Source organism: Canis lupus, chromosome X (genome assembly GCF_003254725.2).
Source record: "Canis lupus dingo isolate Sandy chromosome X, ASM325472v2, whole genome shotgun sequence".
Lineage (NCBI taxonomy): Eukaryota > Metazoa > Chordata > Mammalia > Carnivora > Canidae > Canis > Canis lupus.
Window position 1 is genome coordinate 120,796,540 of NC_064281.1, and position 22,542 is coordinate 120,819,081.

The 22,542-nt window shown below is 37.0% G+C and overlaps 1 protein-coding gene across 2 annotated transcripts in view; it reads right to left on the reverse strand.

Annotated features, from left to right (window-relative positions):
- GABRA3 (gamma-aminobutyric acid type A receptor subunit alpha3) overlaps positions 1–22,542 on the reverse strand; it is a 309,468-nt gene that overhangs the window by 37,044 nt on the left and 249,882 nt on the right. For both annotated transcript variants that reach the window (XM_025460685.3, XM_025460684.3), the window contains exon 7: positions 15,465–15,608. In XM_025460685.3, coding sequence (XP_025316470.1) covers positions 15,465–15,608 — 144 coding nt within the window. The remainder of the gene's footprint in view (positions 1–15,464; positions 15,609–22,542) is intronic.

A 22,542-nucleotide genomic window follows, 5' to 3' on the forward strand; every position in this document is an offset into this window, starting at 1 on the left:
TATGATGGCATGTGATGATAGAGGCAAAGATTGGAGAGATGCATCCATTAGCCAGGGAATGCCACAAATTGCTGGCAACCATCATTGACTTCTCTTTCTCCCTCCTTCTTTCATGCGTGCATCTATGTGCACACACAGAGGTATCCAATCAATCAACAAACCCTGACAGTTCCTTCTTAAAAAAAATTCATACTTTGACTACTTCTCATTACCTCCACTACTACCACTCATCTCTTCCCTAGATCCTGTAATAGCTTTCTAATTCTAATTCGTCTCACCCCCTTCAAAGCATTCTTAGTATAGTAGTCAAAAACGATCATATTAAAACATAAGTCAGATCTGGTCTCTCTATTGCTTAAGACTCCAGTGGCTTCCCATCTTTCAGAGTTAAAAAAAAAAAGCCAAATTCCCCAAAATAGTCCCCAAAGGCCCATGCAATCTGATTGCTCTACTATTTTACTTATTAGAGCTTATTATTTTTCATCTCTCTCCCTCTACCCACATTTGGTTTTGGCAGGTCTCCCATAGGCAATTTCCCACTTTGTTACCCCACCCACTTCCTCATACCTAAGCATAGGAAGCAGCTCTGGTCATCCAAAGCTTAAGATACAATCCTTTTTTTTTTTTTTCCTTTTACGTAGGCTCCATGCCAAGAGTGGAACCCAGTGCTGGGCTTGAACTCATGGCTCTGAGATCAAGATCTAAACTGAGATCAAGAGTTGGATGCTGGGATCCCTGGGTGGCTCAGCAGCTTGGCGCCTGCCTTTGGGCATGATCAGGGCATGATCCTGGAGTCCCGGGATCGAGTCCCGCATTGGGCTCCCTGCATGGAGCCTGCTTCTCCCTCTGCCTGTGTCTCTGCCTCTCTCTCTCTCTCTCTGTGTGTGTGTGTGTGTGTCTCATGAATAAATAAATAAAATCTAAAAAAAAAGTTGGATGCTTAACCAGCTGAGCCACTCAGGAGCCCTGATATACAATCTATATTGTGTGTGTATTCAGCTTCCAACTTGTTTATGTGAATATGGAAAATAAAAATTGGCTTATTTTTAATTTAGCAAAGAACTCTCATACAAAATTATAAAATGTGTTCTTCATTTTAACTTTGGAGTTTCTCTTTTCTTTTTCAATGCTTTTATTTCTGCCTTTGTTCCCTGTACTCATCTGCTCTTTCCTTCTCCCCATCCCCCTCTCTTGTCTGCTTGCATTTCCACTCCTTTCTCCCCCTATTCTTCCCTTCAGCCTCTCTCTCTCCAAAGAAAATGCACTGAAGATTTATTTTTAATGAAAGTTGGACTTTGATTAACTAGGACAATTTTTCCTCTTCCACATCTTAGTCTCATATCTCTAAACTCCTATTAATCCTGTATCTGATCATGTGGAATATTTAATATATAAAATGTATAATAAATATTATTCATAAATTGGGATCCCTGGGTGGCGCAGCGGTTTGGCGCCTGCCTTTGGCCCAGGGCGCGATCCTGGAGACCCGGGATCGAATCCCACGTCGGGCTCTCGGTGCATGGGGCCTGCTTCTCTCTGCCTGTGTCTCTGCCTCTCTCTCTCCCTCTGTTACTATCATAAATAAATAAATTTAAAAAAAATATTATTCATAAATTAGTTATATTTGTAGATCTAAAAGACAAAGCAAGTGGACTTTTAAAAAACTTATCAAAATAAGGGAAGGGAGAAGAAATGTGTGGGAAGTGTCAGAAAGGGAGACAGAACGTAAAGACTGCTAACTCTGGGAAACGAACTAGGGGTGGTGGAAGGGGAGGAGGGCGGGGGGTGGGAGTGAATGGGTGACGGGCACTGGGTGTTATTCTGTATGTTAGTAAATTGAACACCAATAAAAAAAAAAAATAAAAAAAATAAAAAACTTATCAAATCAGGCATTAGTTTTAAATAACTGAATATATTTCCTTCAATCTTCTTTTATAACCTTCTTTCTTTCAATTTCTGTCTTCCTATCTCATTTCCAAAGAAGCAAAGAGTATGCCTAAGATGAGCAAGATGGTGAAATAGGACATCCCTGCTCCAGTATCCTATCACAAATATATAGATTAGTAATTATTTACAGACAATAATACCTTTGTTAAAGTCTGAGAACCAGGGGAGTAAAACTGAAGCATCCTCTTGGAGCACAAAATCCAAGACAAGCCACATTAGAAAGGTAAGAGAAATGGCTTCACTTCGCCACCTATTTCACTCCCCCAGGCCAGGCCAATGTAGCACCTAGAGGATTCCTCTGGGTCTGGGGTTTTTCTAGTGGGAAAAGGAGAGCCTAAGGCAGATAACCAGTTTCCCCCAGTATTCCAGAGTATTCCTGTGGAGGCCCATTTCTGTCTTGCCTACTGGAGGAATCAGGAAGGCTAGACCATTTGGAGTCAACTAGGAAGAAAGAAGGAGGGTGATGAAACTTACAGCCACCTGTGCTTGGATCTTGGCGGTAATACGGGGTCCCTGCTAGCAAACTTGCCTGATCAGAATCCAGCCAGCAGTCTGTCCCCACCTGTACAGGAAACTCAACCTCTGAAAGCAGCCTGCAACTCTGGCAAACAGATGAGTACAGGCAGAGGTACTATCCAACAGCAGAGTTTGGACCAGTAGCAAAACTCCAGCAGAGGCCTTACCTAATGGTGGTAGTCTAGACAAAACGATCATACCCCTTGATGTCCTGTCTCCACCTACCAAAATAGTGACCTGCACAGGTCTAAAACAGCCTGGCTGTCTTGCCTGGGGGTCATGGTGACCCCCAACTACCAAAATGGAAACCCCCACAGGTCAATACCTCCTGCTGCACTGCTGAGAGGGGGAAGGGATCATGGCATTCTAATCCCCAAAGTGATGACCTCCATAAGTAAGTTGAAACAGGCCCATTGTAATACCTAGGGATCCCTGCCCTCAAGCAGTAGAGCATGCCAGGGTTAACCTGTGTTTCAAAATAGTGCGGTACCCAACTGCTGCCAAGTAGCTAGTTCCCCATGCAACAGAGGCCTCCTGTGGCCCTGCTGAATAGTAGAGCATGGATCACTGAATCATGAATAGATAACCTAAACAGAGCAATATGGTACAAGGAGATATAATCAGTAATAAAGCAACTCCCAACAAAGAAACGCTGAGGACAAAATAGCTTCATGGGTAACCAAACATTTAAAGAATAATAAATGCTAATCCTCCTTAAACTCTTCCAAAAAATTGAAAAGGAGAAAGTGCCTCCAGAGTCATTTTAGAAGGCTAGCATTGCCCTAACACCAAAACCAGATAAAGATTTAGAATTAAAGAAAATTACAGTTGACTCTTAAATAATGCTGGGGTTAGTGGCACCAAAGCCTCACATGATGGAAAATCTGCCTATAACTTCTGATTCCCCCAAAACTTAACTACTATAATCAACTGTTGACCAGAAGCCTTACCAATAACATTGGATTAACATACAATTTGTATAAGTATCATGTACTGTATTCTTACAATAAAGTTAGGGAAAAGACAATTTTATTAAGAAAATCATAAGGATGGGATCCCTGGGTGGCGCAGCGGTTTGGCGCCTGCCTTTGGCCCAGGGCGCGATCCTGGAGACCCGGGATCGAGTCCCACATCAGGCTCCCGGTGCATGGAGCCTGCTTCTCCCTCTGCCTGTGTCTCTGCTGCTCTCTCTCTCTGTGACTATCATAAATAAAAAAAAAAAAAAAAAAAGAAAATCATAAGGATGAAAAAATATATTTATAGTACTGTATTTATTGATACTATAAGTTTACCTCATCTATTTATAAGACAAACCATCTGTTGGTGCCTACATCAATACTGTCTTTATAATACAAAACATTATAAATGCTATACATGTAACTGACACTAGACATCAAAAATGAAAATGTGAAAAAGAAATTAATATTTATTTACAAATATAACAATTCATGCATTGATATCAAAGAAGCAGCAATGTGATTGCTTTATGGTAGCCTAGTATAATCAATACAATTGCTTCATGGTGGCTTAGCCCATACACTGATGAATGAATCATCATAACATTTTTATGGATACAGTATTATAGTCATATTCATAATGTGGTATTGGAAACACTGATACTTAAAAGAAAACACTTGCCTGTGATGATAGACTGATATGCATTATCTCCAATTAGAAGAGAGAATTACTGTATGTTAATGTAATTCTTTGAAAGCAAAGTTATAAAACAGAAAACTAATACATTATTAGTTTTATATAAAATATCACTCACTTCATGTTTATGTAAGGATTGGCTATCCACTTCCATGCAAGCCTTAACACAGGATGTTCTTCACAATGAATATTTAGGTAATGATGATGACACAATAATGTCTCATACAATTCTTGCTGTACAGTTATTAGATATTCACTTAAGGACACAAACACATAACAGATAAGTTAATTAACTATAGGCCATGATGATTATTTACTATTCATTAAGTAGAATTGGATCATTGTAAAGGTCTTCATCCTCCTTGTCTTCCAGTTGAGTACATGGAAGAGGAAGAGGAGGAATTGGTTTTTCTGCCTCATGGGTGGCAGAGATGGAAGTGGTGGAGGAGATAGAAGGGGGGGGTAGGAGAGGCAGGCACACTCAGCATAACTTTACAGAAATACATTCTAATGTCCGTCTGACTTGTTTTTGTTTTCTCATTTCTCTAAAAACATTTCTATATGGTACCAATCCTTCTTCCACCACTTGCCTTAGTTTCAGTGTCCATATTATAGAAGGGTCCATGTCATAAAAAAGTCAAAAGCAGTCTCGAATAATTGGAACCCCTCCTCCAGATTGTCTAATGTCAATTTGTTTTCTGGCACTACTTCTACATCATCTTCCTCATTGTCTGGCACTGGTCAGAAGCACTCATCTCCATCAAGTTGTCTTCTGTTAATTTCTCAGATGTGGTGTCTATTAGCTCTTGAATTTCTACAAGATCCATATCTTGAAACCCTTCAATCCCCACTTTTTTTTTTTTTGCCATACCACAATTTCTTTCATTATTTCTTTGGTTCTATCATAAATCATGTGAAGTCATGCACAACATCTGGACACAGTTTTCTCCAGCAGGAATTGATTGTTTCAGACTTGATGGCATCTTCAGTGTTACAATCCTTCCAGATTTTCATGTTGTTCTCTGTATTGTTGATGATCTTTAACATAGAGTACCATGTATAATGAAACTTAAAGGTCCTTGTGACCTTCTGATGCTGAGGCTGAATTAGAGGTGTTGTGTTTGGGGGCAAGTAGACCACTTCAATACTTTTGATGTTGAACTTATGGGTTTCTGGGTGGCCAGGTGCATTGTTAAATATCAAAAAAAAAAAAAAAAACTTTAAAGACAGTCCCTTACTGACAAGGTACTTCCTGACTTCAGGGACAAAACATTGATGGAAGAATCCAGAAGAAGTGTTTGCCTTCTTACCATACAACAAAAAGACTGGCAGCTGGTATTGATCTTTTCCCTTTAAGGTTGGAGGGTTAACAGTTTTAAAGATAAGAGCAGTCTTGATCATAAACCTGACTACACTTTCACAAAACAGTAGAGTTAGTCTTGTCCTTCCCATCCTTAAATCCTGGTGTTCCCTTATCTTCCTTACTAATAAATGTCTTTTGTGGCATTTTTTTCCAGATAGGTCACTTTCATTTTGTGCATTAGAAATTATGCATTAGAAACCTGTATAGGCAGATATCTTTTTTCCTTAATGATTTTTTAATGGTGTCTGGGAACTCATCTGCTGCCTCTTGGTTACAAGATCTCTTTCTCCTGTTATTTTGACATTTTTAAAGCCAAAATTCTTTCTAAAATTATCAAACCACCCTTTGCTGCCATTAACTTCCCATACTTTAAGTCCTTCACCTTCCCTTTACTTTAAATTGACATATAATGATTTCACTTTTTCTTAAATCATATTACAGATATGCTTTTCTTATAGCAATCCTGCACATAAAAGCTGCACTTTCAATGAAAAAAACAAAGATATTTCACAAAAAATACAAGGTTTTTACCTGCAGATGTGGTTGCAGTGATACCTTCACAAATTTCCTTTTTTTTTTTTGTAATGGTCCTTACTTATGTTGGGTTTATTTACCTTGAAATGGTGGGAAACTGAAGCTGTAGACCTCAGTCTATGGTACATTATCAAGCAATTGAACTTTTCTTGTAATGTTATGACTTCTCTGCATCTTAGAAGCTCTCTTAGAATCACTAGTGGCACTTTGTATGGTTTCCATGGTGTTACTCAAGGTATTGCACTAAACATGATGAAAAATATGCAAGAACCATGAGAGATCACCTTCTACTGTGACACACAATTTACTGTAGAGACGAACTGCTCACAGGGAGATGATTAGTATCACATAGTGTTTTAAGTGGATACTCACAACACTTGATCTCACTATAAGAGCAACAGGAGGTGGCTATAAAATTCTTAATATAATGCAGTATGTACTGTGGTTAATTTTATGCAGTTATGATTTAACACTGCATCATTACATTTGTTTACATTTCTTTCAACTGTGAATGATCCCTGAGCCATTTCTGTATATGTGCATAACTTTTGATAAATTTTAACTTTTTATAATATATTTGTATATATTTTATGGTAGTAAATAAAAACATAGACTAGTATCTACATATATTTTGTGTATTCATGACATATCAAACTTATTCTTAATTTTTTTGATATTCTGAGGCTATGTGGTTCATCTGTGAGTTTCCTCAAATTGTTACAAATCTCCAGATATTTTTCCAATATATTTCTTGAAAAAACCCCACATACAAGTGGAATCATACAGTTCAAACTTGTGTTGATCAAGGGTCAACTGTACAGGCCAATATCCCTGAAGAATACAGGCACAGAAATTCTCAACAAATACTGACAAGAAATTCAACAGCACTTTAAAAGAATCAAACACCATGATTCAAGTGGGATTTATCCCTGGGATGCAAGAATGGTTCAACATTTGCAATTCCATAACTGTGATACATCACATTAATAGAATGAAAGAAAAAAATCAAATGATCATTTCAACAGATGCAGAAAAATAATTTAACAAAATTCAATATTCATTCATGATAAAAAGCTCTTAACAAATTGAGTATAGAAGAAATGTACCTCAATATAAAAAAGTCCATATATGGCAAGCTCACAACTAACATTGTACTCAATGGTGGGTTGAAAACGTTTCCTCTAAGATCAAAAGAAGACATAAGTCTCCACACTTAGCACTCCTTTCAACATAATACTGAAAGTCCTGGCTGGAGCAATCAGGTAAGAAAAAGAAATAAAAGGCATCAGAATTTGAAAGGAAGAAGTAAAATTGTCTCTCTTTGCAGATGACATAATTTTATATATAGACAACCTACAGAATGGGAGAAGATACGTGCAAATGACGTATCAGATAAAGGGCTAGTTTCCAAGATCTATAAAGAACTTATTAAACTCAACACCAAAGAAACAAACAATCCAATCATTAAATGAGCAAAAGACATGAAGAGAAATCTCACAGAGGAAGACATAGACATGGCCAATATGCACATGAGAAAATGCTCCCCATCACTGGCCATCAGGGAAATACAAATCAAAACCACAGTGAGATACCACCTCAAACCAGTGAGAATGGGGAAAATTAACAAGGCAGGAAACCACAAATGTTGGAGAGGATGTGGAGAAAGGGGAACCCTCTTACACTGTTGGTGGGAATGTGAACTGGTGCAGCCACTCTGGAAAACTGTGTGGAGGTTCCTCAAAGAGTTAAAAATAGACCTGCCCTATGACCCAGCAATTGCACTGTTAGGGATTTACCCCAAAGATACAGATGCAATGAAAAGCCGGGACACCTGCACCCCGATGTTTATAGCAGCAATGTCCACAATAGCTAAACTGTGGAAGGAGCCTCGGTGTCCATCGAAAGATGAATGGATAAAGAAGATGTGGTTTATGTATACAATGGCATATTACTCAGCCATTAGAAATGACAAATACCCACCATTTGCTTTGACGTGGATGGAACTGGAGGGTATTATGCTGAGTGAAATAAGTCAATCGGAGAAGGACAAACATTATATGTTCTCATTCATTTGGGGAATATAAATAATAGTGAAAGGGAATAGAAGGGAAGGGAGAAAAAATGGGTAGGAAATATCAGAAAGGGAGACAGAACATGAAGACTCCTAACTCTGGGAAACGAACTAGGGGTGGTGGAAGGGGAGGAGGGTGGGGGTGGGGGTGAATGGGTGACGGGCACTGAGGGGGGCACTTGACGGATGAGCACTGGGTGTAATTCTGTATGTTGGCAAATTGAACACCAAGAAAAAATAAATTTATTATTAAAAACACAAAAAAACAAAACAAAAAAAAATAAAAGATTATACTCTAGGGCAGCCCGAGTGGCTCAGTGGTTTGGCGCCGCCTTCAGCCTGGGGTGTGGTCCTGGAGTCCCGGGATTGAGTCCCGCATTGGACTCCCTGCATGGAGCCTGCTTCTCCCTCTGCCTGTGTCTGTGCCTGTGTGTGTGTGTGTGTGTGTGTGTGTGTGTGTGTGTCTTATGAATAAATAAATAAAATCTTTAAAAAAGATTATACTCCAAAATATATAAAGAGTTCTTACAACTCAATAGCAAAAAAACAAAACAAACTAAAAAATCCAATTAAAAATGGGCCAAGGACCTAAATGGAATTTTTTGAAGACATACAAATGGCCAATAGGTTCATGAAAATGTGCTCAATGTTACTAATCATCAGGGAAATGCAAATCAAAACCACAATGAAATATCACCTCACACCTAATAGAATGGTTACCATCAAAAAGACAAGAGATAACAAGTGTTAGAAAGGATGTGGATAAAGAGGAACCCTTGTGCATCATTGGTGGGATATAAATTGGCACAGCTATTATGGAAACTACTATGGAAGGTTTTCAAAAACTTAAAAATAGAAATAGAATATGATCCAGCGGGCTCACTTCTGGGTATGTCCAAAGGAAACAAAATCAGTATATAGAAGAGATATCTGCACCCCTATATTCATTGCAGCATATTCACAATATTCATGACATGGAAACAACCTAACTGTCCATCACTGGATGAATGAATAAAGTAAATGTGATATATAGTTAAACACACACACAAAGAGTACTATCTCAGCTGTAAAAAATGAAAAAATCTTGCCATTTTTGACAATATGGATGAACCTAGAAGACATTATTGAGAGTGAAATAAGGCAAAGACAAAGACAAATACTGTGTGGGATCTAAAACAGTTGTAACCATAGAAGCCCTGGGTGTCATGCTATATGTTGGCAAATTGAACTCCAATAAATTTTTTTAATAGCCTAGATACTTTCTGTGGGTGAAAAAATCACAAGTGAATGTTTAGAAAGCTTAGCAAATTAATTCACTGTGTCAATTAACTGACTAGGTTCTCTTAATATAACTCTGATAATTTTGTATCTCTTTACATACTCTTCTCTACCTAAGCAAGAACCAAAGCTTTGATCAGATTGGAAGATTTTTTTTACAATTTCTTCATTTTATTTCCACCCTTACTCTCGGCTTACTATTAAGCTTATTAAGTACCATCTGTGCTGTGTGTGAAATATTGAAGGGTACAATATAAAACATAAAATGCATAGTATTCACAAGTTAGTTTTTATCTATGGATTAGAAATACAGAACTTACTATTAAGCTTATTAAGTACCATCTGTGTTGTGTGTGAAATGTTGAAGGGTACAATATAAAACATAAAATGCATATGTATTCACAAATTAGTTTTTATCTATGGATTAGAAACACAGAACAGTTCAGCAAATTAATGCTTTATATAACTGAATATATTTCTATAAAGTGGATCATTATATTCCCCCTCTTCTTGATGCCTCTCTTTGTGTGTCTGATTATGAAAGACGACCCTCTAAGTGGTTTGGGGAATTTTCCCCTGCCTTTGCATTCCAGCCTATTAAGTTCCATTTGTGTTAAATGTGAAATATTTGACAACACAATGTAAAACACATTCACAATTTAACTAGTATCAAAGGTTGTGAAAGACACAAGAAGATTTTTTTAAATAGCTTGGCAAATTAACTCATTATACTGAGTGGATATATTTTCTTAAATTTGTTCATCTTTCAATTCTCTTTTTCTGTTCCTTGTACTTTTATCTTTCCTTCTTTATTCCTTTCATCTCCATCTCTCTGACTTGTCTTTGTGTCTTACTCTTATTTTCTGATTATTTATCTAGACTACATGTCTAGAAACATAATATATACAATGACAGTAATAAAAATGTTATTCTAACAAATGGTCAAATTTCTAGGAATGGAAAAATAAGATCATATATCCACATCCTCTACTTAGAAAATTAATGTAATTTTGCCAAATGAGAGAAAATGGAATTGGTGCTGAAATAGGGAATGGTATGAACAGCTAAACACAGAGTTTGAGGACTTTTTATTCATTTATTTAACACAATATTGAATCTGGAGCAAAGAAGAGGAGTCCTCTGCTTAGAATTACATGCATATCTCATTTCATTTACTTGATTATTTATCTTATTGAAGTATAGTTTACATAAAATGTTATATTAGTTTTAAGAGCACAAAAGAGTGATCTGACAATACTATACATCACACAATGCTCACATGATAAGCGTAGTTACTGTCACTATACAAAGTTATTACAATATTATGAACTATATTCCCTATGCTTTACCTTTCATCCTCATAACATATTTATTTTATAATTAGAATTTTGTACCTCTTAATCCCCTTCATCTATTTTGCCCATAACCCACCCCTTCCCCTCTGGAAACCACCAGTTCTCTGTGTTTATGAGTCTTCTCTATATCTTGTTAATTTCTTTTGTTTTGTTTTTAGATTCCACGTGTAAGTGAAATCATGTGGTATTTGTGTTTCTGTTTGACTTATTTCACTTAGCATAATACCCCCTATGACCATCCATGTTGTCCCAAACGGCAAGATTTCATTTTTTATGGCTGAGTAATTTTCTAGTATGTGTGAGTGTTTGTGTGTGTGTGTGTGTGCACGCATATGCGTGTGTGTATCATATCTTCTTTATCCATTTGTATATTGTGGACACTTCATTTTCTTCCATATCTTGACTATTATAAATAATGCTGCAATGAACATAGAGGTGCATATATCTTTTCTAATTATTGTTGTTTTCTTTAAGTAAATACCTCAATACTGTGTCTTTAATAAATTGAATGTTTATGGCAACCCTCTGTCAAACAAGTCTATAGTGCCAATTTTCCAAAAGCATTTGCTCACTTCTTGTCTCTGTGTTACACTTTGGTAAATCTTGCAATGTTTCAAATTTTTCATTATTTTTATATTTATTATGATAATCTGTGATCACTGATTATGACTTGCTAAAAACTTAGGTGATGGCTAGCACTTTTTGGGAATAAAGTATTTTCAAAATTCAGGTATATACATTTTTTTGACATAATATATATAATGCTATTGTACACTTAATAAACTAAAATGTATTATAAACATAACTTTTATATATACAGGGAATCCAAAAATTCACTTGACTCATTTTATTGAAATATTTGCTTTATTTTGGTGGTCTGAAACTCAACTGGCAGCATCTCCGAGGTATGTCTGTACTTCATACTGAGGACTGAGAGCATTCAGAGAGGAAAGCCACTCATAAAACTGAACATCCACAGATTATGGGTCTTTCTCTGGTCCAGCATTCCATTAATGTGCTGGACCCCACATGGAGTAGAATCCAGAAAATAATGTCCATAATTTATAATCACATGAAAACAATACACATATATGTGAGGTAATAATATTAATATGGTTCCTAAATCAAAGGGTATCAATGAATGTGCAGCAAAAAGTCTCCCTCCCATAGAAGCCCCCAAACCACCCCTCTCATTTCTCCTCCTATGATTAACAGCCTCTTGAGGCACCTGGGTGGCTCAGTCAGTTGATTGTCTGACTCTTGGTTTCTTTTTTTTTTTATTTTGACTTTTTTTTTTTTTGACTCTTGGTCATGATCTCAGGGTTGTGGGATCAAACCCTGTGTAGGGCTTGTGCTCAGCATGGAGTCTGCTTGAGATTCTCTCCCTTGGCCCCATCCCCTGCTCATGGCTTGCATGCACTCTTTCTCCATCTCTCAAGATAAATAAATGAAATCTTTTTTAAAAAGTTGTAATTTCTACAATATTCTTTTTTAAAAAACAAAACAACAACAAAAACAACAACCTCTTGTGTATCCTTCTAGAAATATTATCTTTATACCAGTATATATCCCTAACTGTTCAGTGTTCTGTGTTTTGCTTTCTTTCACTCAGTATGTCCTGAAGACATTTCCTTTGAATGATACATCAAGAATGTCCTCATTCCTTCTTACAGCTGCATAGTATTATGTCAACAAATTTAATACATTAAACCACCTCTTTACTGATACATGTTGTATCAGTTTTCAAAACTAATTTGAGATGTAATATAATTATATCTATTTTCAAATAAGGTCACTTACTGTGGTACTGTGAATCAGGACTTCAACATATCTTTTGAGGGGACATAATTCAACCCATTACATCTGCATTGCCAATAGTGAAGGGAAATTGACATGCTAATACACTGAAAATGGGAGCATGAATTGTTTAACCTTTTTTAAAATGGCAATTTGTCAATATGTATTGAAATTGTGAAAAATGTGTCTACTTTCTGAAATAGTAATCTCAATATTCTGACTTTCCTAGGCAGATGATTACACAGGGACAAAATGTGATATAGGAAAAGAAGGTCTTCACGGTGTTGTTTATAGCATAAAACACAGACGATAATACTAAATGATTAGTTAAATGGATGATGATCCACACATATGAGGCTATTAAAATGAAGATCTTATTTTATTGAGTTTCACGATGAAATGGTACACTTTCCAGTGATAACAATACTAATCAAATCACTGTCAAGAATTCTGTAGCCTTGGAGTGCTTCTTAATTTTCTTTTTAAAGTACCTAAAACAACTAATAATAAATGTTTATTATACCTATTCTAATTGCTTAAATATTATTATTTATAACTGACTAACAAGAAGCAACAAGTATCGGCAAGGATGTGGAGCAAAGGGAACCTTTGTGCGCTTTGGTTGATGGGATATAAATTGGTGCAGCCACTATGGAAACTAGTATGGAGGTTCCTCAGAAAGTTAAAAATAGATCTACCATATGATCCAGCAATGCCACTTCTGGGTATTTTTCCAAAGAAAATGAAAACACTAATGCAAAGATATATGTACTCCCATGTTAATTGTAGCATTTTTACAATAGTCAAGATGATACAGAAATAACCTAATTGTCCATCAATAGATGAATGGTAAAGAAATGTGCTGTGAATGTATATACATTTTATACAGATATATACATGTATATATATATATACATATACATATATATACACACACACACAAACACACACACACACACACACACACACACATATATGCAGTGGAATATTATTCAGCCATCAAAAGAAGGAAATCTTGCCAATTACCACAACATGGGTGGACCTTATTTAGCATTATTGCTAAAAAAGTCAGATAAATACCAACATTGTATGAGCTCACTTATATATGGAATTTTTTTAAAAAAGAACAAAAAACAAGCAAACAAACCAAGTTCATAGATTCACAGAGCAGAATGGTGGTTGCCAGGAGTATGGGAGGGGCAGTGGGTAAAATGGGTGAAGGTGGTCAAAAGGTACAAACTTCCATTATAAACTAAATAGGTCATGGGTATGTACTGTACAGCCTGGTGACTATAGTTAATAATACTGTATTGCATATTTGAAAGTTGCTGAGAGTAGTTCTTAAAAGTTCTCAAGAAAAGAAAATGTAACTATATATGTTGACAAATGGTAACCAGAGTTACTGTGATAATCATTTTGCTATATATATAAAAATGGAATCATTAGGTTGTATATCTGAAACTAATATAATGTCAAGTATATTTCAATACAAATATTACTAATGCATGTATATTTTATTTGGATTTTGTATATTTGGTGACAAGAAAACTAACTTAAAATATAAAATTAAATTAAAAACAGTATCAATGGTATTTATGTAAAAAAATGCAAAGGGAAACTTCTTAAAGATTATACACCAAAATGTACAATAATCAGTTAATGATGGGATTAAAGAATATTTTAATTTCCATATTTTGCTCTTCTGTGTATTCTATTTTTCCTATAATGAATGTGCATTGCCTGTGTGATAAAAACTAAACAAACAGGAGCTTAACCAAATGAAATGGGAGCTGGGGATGCTTGGAGAGCTAATGATGGATCTCAAAAGTTGATGCCAAGTGAGCCATGCCAAGGAAGGACTGGGAAGTGAGGATGTAGCAGGGAATTCTCTTCCCTCCCCCAGCATAGATATTCAATGGTCATGTGTGCCCTGGGCCTCTAGGGTCCCTCTGTGCTGCTCTGAGCAGAGCCTTGTCACCCATGGAAACACACATGACCTCCTCTATGATCCTGGATCCTTTGCCCACAGCTCAAGTGGGATGGAGAACAGGCATGCTTTCAAGTATGTGATCACAGAAGGGAGGTCCTGGCCCCAGCTGCAAAGGCAGCACAATGCAGATGCACCCGGGAGCAAGACAAAGGCTTCTGCTTGAAAACATTAAGGGGTACCAAACGACAGAAGGAATGCAGTGTGCACATGCGGGTGCTGAAGATTCTGATCCCTCCTCCTGCTTGGGGAGAGCAGAACCACTGTCTAGGTAGGGAAGACTACCCCCTACATATACACACTCATAAAACTGAAGTCCAGCTGAGGTACCCTTGGCCCTACCCTTTCATGGAGTCCCAGGAAGTAAGTGGGTTTTGAGCACTCTAATAATAAGGCCTGTGCCCAGTTCACAGGTCAGGACATGCAAACTTAGCACTAGGTCTGCAACCAGTGGGCAATACTTATACCATGGTACACATCCAGTGTGAAAAAACCAAGTTGGGGAAGTTGGGCAACTGGCCCCAGACCACACTTTCAATGCTTCCAGAGGATAGGAGGCATAGCCAGAATCTGAGCCCTAGGAGCAGAGTAGACCACCCGTGGAGGCATGGAGTGCTCTTTGGAGCAAAGTAATGAAATCCAGGTGGCCTGGGCACATTCATCTCTAGCACCTGTATACTTTCTCCAAAACCAGGCACCTGGCTCCAGCAGCTAACTCACACTGGCTGGAGGGAGAACTCTTGGACTTGGGCCAGCTATGTGCATTAGTGTCTGCCCAGCTAGTCAGCCTGGTCCAGCAATTACCAACTCCATGGCCAAACCCCAAAATCCTCTCAGAGAGAGCGGTCCACAGCCCTTAATGTCCTTAACCTTCTAACCCATTTAGAAAGCAAGGTATCATAGTTAAGAGCACTGGTATGTGGTCTGGTTACAAAAATGCTTATTAATAAAATAAATAAATACCTGTACTAGACCGGATTATCTCTGTCCCAACAACATGGCCCAGCAGGTCATACTGATTCAGGCGGGAGCCGTCCTGCGCTACTTCCACAGATTTGTTCTTCCCAAGAGTCCAGGAATAAACCACTTCAGCTGTTGTATAGGCATCTACGGGAGAAAAGGGTCAAGAAGAAGTTTAAGGGAAAAGAAAATAATTATCCTTAAAACTGAACTTGCAGGAGATTGAAATACGGCTTCCATCCTGGAAGAGTTCTGGGTATGCATTCTGTCTTCAACTGAATTACATTTATCCATCCATCTAGTAAACACTCACCGAATAACTACTATAGTTTATGCTGGGTAGACAGGAGTGAACCCAAAGTGGTCTCTTCTTTCAATTACTTTCACAGTATTCTGGACTGATAATAAATTGTTAAACTTTTCCTTGTGTTGGAGGATAGGCAGTAGAGGCAAGGGGTGGAATAGCTAAAATATTATCTAATGCAGATGTCCCAAAATCAAATGCCTGTAGGCGTGGGATCTTAAATAATTAAATCAGGATAGTTGTAAAAATCAACTGTCAGAAGTGTAGTACAATTTTAATTATCATGGGATGAGCATATAAGGTCAAAAAATTATAGTAGAGATGTTTTAAATTAAAAACATAAAAACCTCAAATTAAAAATAGCAATAATTAATTATTACAATGTTCTTTTAAAAATTATTACCATTTTGATTTGCAAAATGGAAATCTGTCCCCTTTACTTCTGCACCAAAGTATTAATGTCAGGTCTTGTATTTGGAATTCCCATGTTGTGTACAGAATTTAAGTATGGATTAGTTTTAATAGGGCTGTGGGTAAGGGAAATGGTGGAAGAATAAGGAGTGAGGTTATTTAGTTTAAGTCAGTATCTTAAAGGAAGAACGTCGCTTTCTTTCCAGACATGGATTTACTCTTTGTACAGTGGGTTTTATGTTTGGGGTGAGCATCTTGACCTAACTCAGGCACCTAGGTTCATAAAGAGAAGCCAAACCATACTATTCACTCATTTCACCCAACTTTTGAGCTGTCCTTCAAGTCAGTGGGAGGTCTCCGGCTGGTGGTGACAGCTGCTGTCTATATAATATGCTCTATTTAAGCCTTTTACCACAAAGCAAATAATTCCTAGTGAATCTACCAGTGAACAAACATAAATTCTGTGTCTCTACAAAACTTTGCAACATTGGACATACATTTAATAAGTTTGACATTAACACTCACATGTACTAATTGTGGTCTGCTTTTATTATACTTCTTAAGACTTTTTTCAATATACTCCAACCATCTTCTGATTTGGTTGTAATAGGCAACAGCCAAAAATTTCTTCATTCACATCAAAATTCTCATTGAAATCATGAAAAAATATACACAACTCTGCAGTATTTTTTAATATCTGCGCTTTCATAAGCTACAGAAGAAAATACCACAAGAAATCCAGCTTTCCACATAATATGCCCTATATATGGTCTCATTTATTCAAAACAAACAAAAATACTTGTAGTTCAACATATAATTTTTCTGCAATAGACATTTTTAAAATAAATTTGGCATCTATAAAATATTTTGATACCTGGGAAGTTTTGTTGCTTAATATACAATTGTATTTCCCAGCAGCAACACTCAGTGTATGCATTTAAACACAAAACCTGTTGAACTTTCAGTCTGTTTTAAAGCTAATTAAGACTTTCATTGTACATCCTTTTTATATATCAATTATATATAGTTCCTTATAACAAATTACATAATGTTAATATCTGGTTTTATTTCTCCAACAAAGGCATACTTTGTATGCATAGTAAAGATGCAGAAATATTCTTCATTTCTATAAGGAAATGCAAACTCCCCTGGTTTTGTTTTGTTTTGTTTTTTTAATAATAAATTTATTTTTATGGTGTTCAATTTACCAACATACAGAATAACACCCAGTGCTCATCCCGTCAAGTGTCCCCTTCAGTGCCTGACACCCAGTTCTCTCAGTCTTTGTTTTTTTTCCTTAAGTTTTGATAGCAAGAACTATGTCACTTTCCTCTTAATTCTCCTAGGAGCTGTTAATTCTACTATATGTAATACAAAGGTGCAAATGAGTTGACTAATGGCAAATGACATTGGACCCTTTTTCAGGGAAAGGGATGGAGATTTGGGGGAATGGACAAGCACGTGCCCACTTACAAGGACAACCACCACTTAGCTGATTGTGACAATGTGAGAATTTGAGACCAATTTTGTCATATCTTCTGATTTCATAAAACACAAACAAATCTGGGGTTTTATGTGACATCTCCCAAATTTCAAATCTTTGCTAATAATTTTAAAAGTTATAAACACTACATGGATCAAACAAATCACATTTGCAAATCACCAATTTGCAACTTCTGGTCTAGAGATCTTCCCTATAGACAGCTATGGTCCTTTGTGATTCAACCTTGGAAATAAAGCATCCACTGTTGCCTATGGGGTATCTAGGGGCCCCAAATGGAATTGTAGATCTTTACACTATTATTACCAAGAGGAAAGGGAAATCCTCTCCTCAGGACTTTTCTCACTCCTGTATTTAAGACTTTTAAGTGAAGACTATCACAAGGCCCTGTCCTCTCATTTTCCCCAGTGCCTTCCATCTTCAGTATATATGTTTGGGGTTCTACTCTTCCTAAACAGAGAATTACCAATATATATATATATATTTAAGTGATTCATCATTTTAATTAACTGTTGAACCGAATATACTTGTTTGATATTAGTTCTCTAGATCATACTTTCAGCCAAAAGAGACTTTAATATAACTTATAAACATTTCCAATTAAACTGTAACATTGAGGCAGTAAATGTTAGATCTACATTTGCTATGTGTCACACAAATATAAGTCTACGAATCTTCATGTATCCTTTTGTTGAAGTCACCATTGTAGAGAATGTGTCAGTAAGTGAAATCAACAAAAGGTGACTATTTCTCATTTGAAAAAAAAATGAAAGTCATTAACACCTTGTCTTAAAGTTCTAAAGCAGCATATTCAGCTTTTAAGGCAAAAAAAAGGCCAAAAAATATCATAACTTATAAATTCTGTAATTCTTCTTTTGGCATTAAATGCCACAGCACAAATTCTTACACTTTGACAATATATTAGTGTACATCTGGATATACATTTGCCAACATTCTCCATTAGTATGAAGTTGTTCTGTGAAGCAGAGGTGAAGTGTGCATTGTAACAGGGCAACATTTAGTGGCCATCCTGGGCATCAGAGGACATGGAATGGCTGAGTCTTGACCTTCCGTTCACAGATATTGTATTTGATGGAACAGTAACCCTTTTCAGCCTGGCTGCGGCCTCCCCCGAGCGGATGGCGGTCAGCAAGCTCCATCGGGCCTGCTCCGGGTCAGGGCCGTGCAAGGTCAAGACACTTTGCCTCCTAAGAATAAACGATAGGCAGTCCGTTGGAGATGGTGTTTGGGAATTCTGCTCATTATGTGCCGAGTTATTCCCCTTATCACTCACGCATAGCTGGGGGATGCCTGCGAGCTGATTTACAGAGGGAGCCTGCCCTTCTGTGTCGGGTGGAGGTGGGGTGGCCGCACCGTCCCCACCCGCCCCCCTGCGCACCTTGCTGAGGGACTGTGACCGTTTCACTACCGTTATACCGTGACCGTTAACTCCCTATGTTTTTTTTTTTTAAGATTTTATTTATTTTTCATGAGACACACAGAGAAAGGGGCCAGAGACATAGGCAGAGGGAGAAGCAGGCTCCCTGCTGGGAACCTGATGAGGGACTCGATCCCAGGACTCTGGGATCACAACCTGAACCAAATGCAGATGCTCAACCGCTGAGCCACTCAGGTGCCCATTCCCTATGTTTAAAAGATAATGAGATGCTCTGCCCAATATACTCAAGATCTTGACAATGTAAAGACTAGAACATGTCTGTTCAGGAAAAGTGTAGCAGATGGAAGATATTTTTCACCCCTAAGAAAGAGAAGGAATTTCTTGGTGGGCCTCTTAACTTAAGCTGACTGCTTTGAGCAGATAATCCTGAATATTGGGCCTAGAAATCCTAGCATGTCCTAGTACAGATGTGACAATAAAACATGCAGCTATCAGTACCTTAGAAACTTCATTGGGCCCAGAGTAACAATTTGCATTAAGCAAAAAGAAATAGTTTCATTTCTTTGACACTAATATATGGGAACAGAGGGATTTATGGAGAAATATGTCTTCTTGTATGAAGAAGGTCAAAGCAGGAAAGGCAGGAACTAAAAAAGGAAGAGAAGGAAGAAGGAGAAATAAATTCAAAAAACAAATTGAAAACTATTTGACTGTTCACAGCCTAACTCTGTAATAGTAAACAGAAGTTAAAAGCACTCATGGTGGTGGTAGGTGGGGGTGGTGCCATTGCTTCTGCCCAGAGTAGAATATGAGGGAAGGGTTCATAAAGTAGAAAATGCTTAGAAAATGAGACCACTTTTAAAAGGTGACAGAAGGACATTCCTAGCAAAAGAATAATACAGCAAAGGCAAAAAGCATACAAGGGCACCAGTATTAAGGAAATTAATGGTATCCCTGGATTTACAGGCTAGAGAGAAGCTGAGGTAATATTGCCCTAGTTGCCTACAATAAAAATGAGAGTTTTAGTCCATAGGCTATTAGTTGTGGAGGTGCCTGAAGTAGAGAGATGATATAGCAAAATATATGCTTTTGAAGGACTGTGCTAGCTGCAGTATGAATGACTGGCTAGAAATAGTGAAACTAAAGCTAAGACATCAGTTAAGCCATCACAATGTTTGGTGTAAGTGACCCTTACAGCATAACATATGGTAACAGATAGTGGGCTGAACTGAGTGGGACAGAGAAGAGATTTCAGAGGTAGAATGGATTATAACTGATAGCTTTTCATTAAGATTAAGAAAGGAATGGAGGACATTTAAGGAAGAATTTTACATGACCTTAAAATTGTAGCTTTTGCAAGTCATAGATAATGATGAAATTCATTCACTCACTGGGGAATAGAACTCTTCTCCTGTAGCCTTTCTCTTTCTTCTCTCTTTCCTTCATGTACCTTGGGCTCCTTTAACGTCTCAGCTTTCCTCCCACACCTTTCCTCCCTACCCTTTCTTCTCAGTTCCAATCATTCTATTTTCACGGAAAAGCAGGGATAGAGTGTGTGTATTGGGGGATGGATGCTGAAGAAAGGAGAGCTACCAGAGGATTAGAACTATCACATTCCCAGAATGGCCCTTTCAACATATACTGGATGGACTATGATGGCACAAGCATTTCATTGCCTCCTTCTGCTACTTTAGCTTTGCTATGCAAAAGGGAAAAGGGAAATAAAGTTAAAGAGGTATATAACGACCAGAATGCAGAATCTAATAAATTAAGAAATGGAACACAATAGGTTTTAAAGAAAAATTAATCAGTTGGTTATAAGTTGCTTGATTCAGTTTGCTAGTATTTTGTTAAAGATTTTTCCTGTCTATCCTCATAATAAATATTTGTGGTTTTCTTGTGTCTTTGTGTTTTTTTTTTTCAGAGTAATAATGACCAGATTGAATGAGTTAAGAAACGTTACCTCCTTTTTTATATTTTGCAATACTCTGTGAAGACAGTTTTAATTCTTCTTTAAATATTTGGTATAATTCAATGGTGAGGCCATCTAGGTCTGTTTTTTCAGGGGGAATTATTACAATACTAATTTAATCGCTTTGTTATAGGTCCAATAAAAATTCTATTTATTCTTTAGTTAGTTTTAGTAATTTGTATATTTCTAGGAATTTTTCCATTTTGTCTAGGGTGTCTAAGGAGTTGGCCTACAGTTGCCCATAGTATTCCTGTATAATCCTGTTTATTTCTGTAAGGTCAGTAGTAATGTCCCTTCCTTTAGTTTTAGTAGTTTCAATTCTTCTTTTCTGGGTTTGTCTGTCTAGCTAAAGGTTTACCAGTTCTGTTAATCTTCTCAAAGAACCAACTTTTAGATTCTTTGATTCTCTTTAATATTTTTCTATTCTCTAATTTAATTTCACTCCAATATTTATTATTTTATTCCTTCTACTTGTTTTGGGTTTAGTTGGCTCTTCTATTTCTAGCTTCTTAAAGTAGGTCAGATTATTACTTCTTTATCTGTCTTTTCAATATAGGCTTATAGTTATAAATTTCCCTATGAACACTGCTTTAAGCTGATACATTCCATAGATTTTGGTATATTGTGCATCATTTTCATTCATTTCAAAATATTTTCTAATTTCCCTTGTGATATTTTCTTTGACCCATTCTTTATCTAGGAGTGCACTGTTTATGTAGAACTGCATGTTTCAACACATTTGTGAATTTCTCAAATTCCCTTATTTATTTCTAATTTCATTCAACTGAACACATTTTATGTTATTCTAATACTTTTAAATGTACTCAGTCTTGTTTTATGGTCTAACTCTGGGAAATGAACAAGGGGTAGTGGAAAGGGAGGTGGGCGGGGGGACGGGGTGACTGGGTGATGGGCACTGAGGGGGGCATTTGACAGGATGAGCACTGGGTGTTATGCTATATGCTGGCAAATCAAACTCCAATAAAGAATATACAAAAAAACCCATATGGTCTACTCCAGATAAATGTTCCGTGTGCTCTTGAGAATAATGTGTTTTTTGATACTGTTGGGTAGAGTGTGGTATGTTTGTCAGATCTAGTTGTTTTATAATTTTGTTCAAGGCTTTTATTACTCTGTTGATGTTCTGTCTAGTGATCTGTTGGAAGTGGAGTAGTGAAATCTTTAGTTATTACTGTTGTCTATTTATCCTTTAAATTCTTTCAGTTTTACTTCATGTATATTGGGGTTCTGTGGTTAGGTACATATATCTTTATAATCATGATAACTTCCTGATGGATTGATCTTTCTATTATTACAAAATCTTCAAGGCTTCGTCAGAATGCAGAGGAAGACGATGGGAACAGGACTCCCTGATTTTACTGAGAATAAGCACTTTTCTTGAATAACACCCCGTAGATTGCTGTGAGCCTTTGGTGAGAGTTTAGAGAAAGTTTATTTTGATAATTTTCAGTTCTCCTTGGTTTTATGGAAGAG